The sequence below is a fragment of the Dipodomys spectabilis genome, unplaced genomic scaffold (assembly GCF_019054845.1).
Source record: "Dipodomys spectabilis isolate Male_0828 unplaced genomic scaffold, ASM1905484v1 ptg000048l, whole genome shotgun sequence".
Classification (NCBI taxonomy): Eukaryota; Metazoa; Chordata; class Mammalia; order Rodentia; family Heteromyidae; genus Dipodomys; species Dipodomys spectabilis.
Genome location: NW_024870725.1, coordinates 3,622,727 through 3,627,230, shown reverse-complemented (window position 1 = coordinate 3,627,230; position 4,504 = coordinate 3,622,727). Strand labels below are relative to the sequence as shown.

Below are 4,504 nucleotides of genomic sequence, written 5' to 3'. Positions count from 1 at the left end.
AAATTTGAGGAGACAATAGGTTATTTCTCTACTAGATGTTTTCTTTATTTATAATTTTACTGGCAATTCTAGGAAACTACAGCTGTTGTAGAAACATCCATTGAGCTTCAAATCATGTCAAAATACCTTATACTATGATATTACAGTTAGCATATTCTTTGTAATAGCTGTTAAAGACATAAATATATGATTTATAATTGTTACTCAAATATATAAAATGTAGAGTCAAAATAAGTTTAACTTATTTTTAACATTAATGGTGAACATCAATCAGCAATAACCACAAGGCACCAAATCTTAGTAAAATATGGACAAAAGATGATGAGTGATGGCATTATAACTTAACTCTTATTTATTGTGAGTCTTATAATGTTTGAGACAAAATACTGTCTATAATTTTGGCAGTAGTTTATATAACAAGATACACAATGTACTAGAGACCTGGCACTCAACTTCCTCATAGTAAACCAGCATTAAAAACTTTTAAAACCTCCCCTTTACATGCTAAGTATTTTGTCAAGTGTGCAATTAAACACAATAATGAAATTAATATAGCAATATTTAAAAACAACAAACATGAATTTTATATCACAAGCATAAATCATATTAAATGGAGTACTGGTTATAAAAAATAAGCTGGATAATTAAAACATCATTATAAAAATGTGCATGCCACTCTGAATCTTTATGAATGAATCAATACTAAAAACTATTTAAAATGATTCTCCTCTAAAGGGTATCAAAGTTAATTCAAACTGTATAATATCATATAATATTATAATACTAGATATCCATTTTTATAATAAATAGTGTTCAAGGAATGGTTATAGATATTGAGAACTCATGTTGTAAACTGCTCTTTTTTGTTCATTTGAAGCAACATACACTGTCCTAAAACTTTGTTTTAAAAAAAAAATAGTTGCTGCAATGGCAAAAACAGGATGTGTAAGGATCAAAGGCACACCATTTAGCTAGCCAGAGTAGCAAATTCTCTCTGCATTCTCCTGCTGCGAGCCCTTTCCCCATGTAAACAAAAACTTATTGAAGGCAAAACTAAAATAAATTAAGCTATAGAAATAAAGATTTTGGAACATCAATGTTGAGTTCCTGTTTAAAAATATCAACTATGTTAGGATATTTTTGCTTATATTTTAAATATGTGTATACATTTAATACATTGAACTTTAGCTGCATTTTTTGTCAAATTATTATCTAAAACATTTTTCTTTGATTCAAAACTTTTTTTATCACAAACAGAATTTATGTTCCCAGAGGAACAACAATTGGAAGGAAAGACAAACAAATGGGTAAATAAAAGAATACATATATTCAAGATGCAGACAAAAAACAATATGGCCCTTTTTGGCACAGTGGTATCTGACTGGCAACTAGAAGCAAGTACTAACACAGGAAAACTCATGTATTTTGGTAAATAGGCCATAATTTTCACAGTTAAAGTTCATTTTAGACTGTTTTTCATGTATAGAAACCTTACTTTTTTTCCTCTTGAGGTTATCCTGACATAATTTTAAACAGACTTCTTTTTCTTCTTTTTGCTATGTTTCTTATGCTTCCTCTTTTTCTTCTTTGCTTTTTCCATTGCCCTTTCTTCCTCTTCACGTCTTCTCTTCTTTTTTGTTTTCATCTCTTCATAATCTGATTCTGTTGAAGATTCCAATGATGAGCAATGATCCTCAAGGTAAGCCTTCTTTCTTTTTTTCCTGAAGCTTCTCATATTCTTTTCCTCATCGGTTTCATCCTTGGACTTCTTTTTCTTCTTTAGACACTGCTTCCTTTCTGAGTCTGAGTCATATGTAGAAGCTTCTGATGATTTGTACAATTGGCTCTTCTTTTTTTTCCTCTTTTTTCCATGTTTCTTTTCTTCTTCAGAATCCGAGGAACTGCTTGATGTATCAGAGCTGGAAGAAGATGAAGGTGAAGATCGACAATATTTCTTCTTTTTCTTTTTCTTTCGTTCTTTTTTAGATGTGTCATCATTTCCTTTTAATATTTTTTCTCTGCTTTTTTCAAGCTCTTTCCTCCAAGTTTCATTCATTTTTTCTTCAAATTCAGCTAAAGCCTTGGAGCCTTTCCTTTTATTTTCTAACTGTTTCTTCACTTCTTCCCAAGTTGGCCTTGGTCTGTTCAAATAGTCTTGAATTGTTGGGCCTGAAGATTGAGTTGTGCCTCTCAATCTGGCCATCGCTATAGGGTTCATGTAGGCCACCCGGTTATCCCGCTTCCCCATGTTGCCTGATAGTATTCAGAGAAGACTCCTAGTTGAAGATGGAAACAAAAATGGATACTTTGCATACATTCTTCATCTGCTGGAATACCAAGAAGACTCCATCCTGTGAGAGAAGCAGGCAGAAAAATTACACAGTACTTTCACTGTAAGGCAAAATAAAAACATAAGCTTTATTGTTCAATGCTTATACAGTATAAATTTCCAAAATCTACAACTTGGGAGAAAAATGGAAGGTTTTGGCTATTAAACACATTGGCTATACACATAAAACAGGTGTAATATATTTTTATGTGCTTCATGTAAGATTCTAACAGGCATCTTAATAATTAATCTATTTCCTTTACTATTGTATGATAGATACCTATTTTTCTTATTATATTCCTATCTTACATGATGGCAAAGAGAAATCTGTACATGTTTGGAACAGGACAAAATCCATCCTACTATTTTTTTAATAAGTGTTTAATTGTGAAAATAACATACAAAGGGGTTACAAATACATGAGCAAGGTAATGAGTACATTTCTTATCAAGCACTGTTGCTTACTCCTTTGTTTTTCCCTACCATCCCTGCCCTCCCATTTCCACGACTACACACCCCACCTTATCCCCTCCACACCCCCCCACCTCCACCCTCCGCCAAAGTTGTAAAGTTCATTTTTCGACAGCATCTTGTACATTTCATTGTTGCAACGGGTCCACCTACATCCGTATTTAAACAACTTGTTTTTTTCCTTCCCCTCCCCAAACTATAAAAACATCAAATTCAGTGAAAACAGGGGTTATACTGTGGGGAAGGGACATACAAAGCAACAAAAAAACCACCTTACAAATACGTTAGAAACAATAGCAAGGAAGAAAAAAACCACTTGTGTCCTTACTTGGGGATCATCTCGCCTAACATCATCTTATCTGACCTTTTCTGCTTGCCTCAGACAAATACTAGTTATTGCAAATAAGGGAAACTTTGGGACCTATGTTCCTTTGGGCATGGCTTACTTCACTTTAAAAATTTGGGGATTAGCCATGAAAAAAATCTTTGTTCCACATGTGTAACATTAGGAAACTTTGCCTTCTATGATAGGTTTCATATTCATTCACTTCTTTCCATTATGTTGTTATCAATTAGTCCAAGCCATTTTCAGCTTTCATTTGTACTACTAATCAGTAGTTACTATGTGTTTATTAGCATTAAGGATTGTTTAGCACTTTGCAATCAATTATCTCACTCAATCTCTAGAATAAAATCTATGATATTAATTCTAATTGCCCCTAGTTCACAGATGGTGAAACTAAGGTCCAGAGAATTTGAGAATAATTTATGTAAAGTAACAAAGCAAATAAATGGTAGGACCATGACTTAATGCCACTGCATTTGAAACTTCATACACCTATCATTATTCTGTACTGCCTTCTTATGTTATTTTAAATGATAGACCTGATATTTTTACTGGTACAAGGACTTGAAGTCAGGGCCTGGAGATCTTGTTTAGACCTGGCTCTGTACTACTTGAGTCATGTCTCTAATCTGCCATTTATGCTGATTTATTGGAGATGGAGTCTTAAGGATATTTTGCCTAAACTTACTTTGAACTGTGATCATCATTGTCTCAGCTTCAAGCAACTGAGATTACAGGCATGAGGTACTACACATGCCCCATAGCCCTATTTTTCCCACAATATGATCTTCCATTCTAAATCTACACTGCAATCAGACATAAATTTTGTCATACTCATCTTGGTATTTAGAATGTTATAGCAGTATTTATGTAGTGATTCTTAATGATTCTTTTTGATCATTTATTTTGTGCCAGATAGTATATGTGATAAAATTATGGTTTACAAATTACACAAATATCAGACAAATGAAGATACAATTGTGATTGGAGAGATAAAGAAAAGTACAGGATGAGGGATGAATTCAGCTATGCCAAGACATTGTGGTTAATCATGGATCTTCTGTATTTTTTTCTGACTAGCATGCTCTCATTCTTGGTATTGTTGGTGTGTGGAATTCTGTGTCTAAGATCCTACCACTATTTTTTTCCCTAATGGACTGCTCCGCAATAAGGTTAGATCGATGTTATTCCTCCATTGGTCTTAGACAGCTGAGACTAACATGAAATTAAGTAATCTCACAGTTCTTTTTCTTTCTTCCTTCCTTCCTTCCTTCCTTCCTTCCTTCCTTCCTTCCTTTCTTTCTTTCTTTCTTTCTTTCTTTCTTTCTTTCTTTCTTTCTTTCTTTCCTTCTTTCTTT

The 4,504-nt window shown here is 33.2% G+C and overlaps 1 protein-coding gene across 1 annotated transcript; it reads right to left on the bottom strand.

The window, feature by feature from the left end:
- Nucleotides 1-1,528: 1,528 nt before the first annotated feature.
- LOC122107198 (protein FAM133A-like) lies at nt 1,529-2,248 on the bottom strand. The gene has a single exon (XM_042678787.1). The coding sequence runs from the start codon at nt 2,246-2,248 to the stop codon at nt 1,529-1,531; it is 720 nt and encodes a 239-aa protein (XP_042534721.1).
- Nucleotides 2,249-4,504: the final 2,256 nt, after the last annotated feature.

What these genes read in the sequence shown, in the direction of transcription:
- LOC122107198 (XM_042678787.1), bottom strand. Translation starts at nt 2,248, where the DNA reads ATGGGGAAGCGGGATAACCGGGTGGCCTACATGAACCCTATAGCGATG.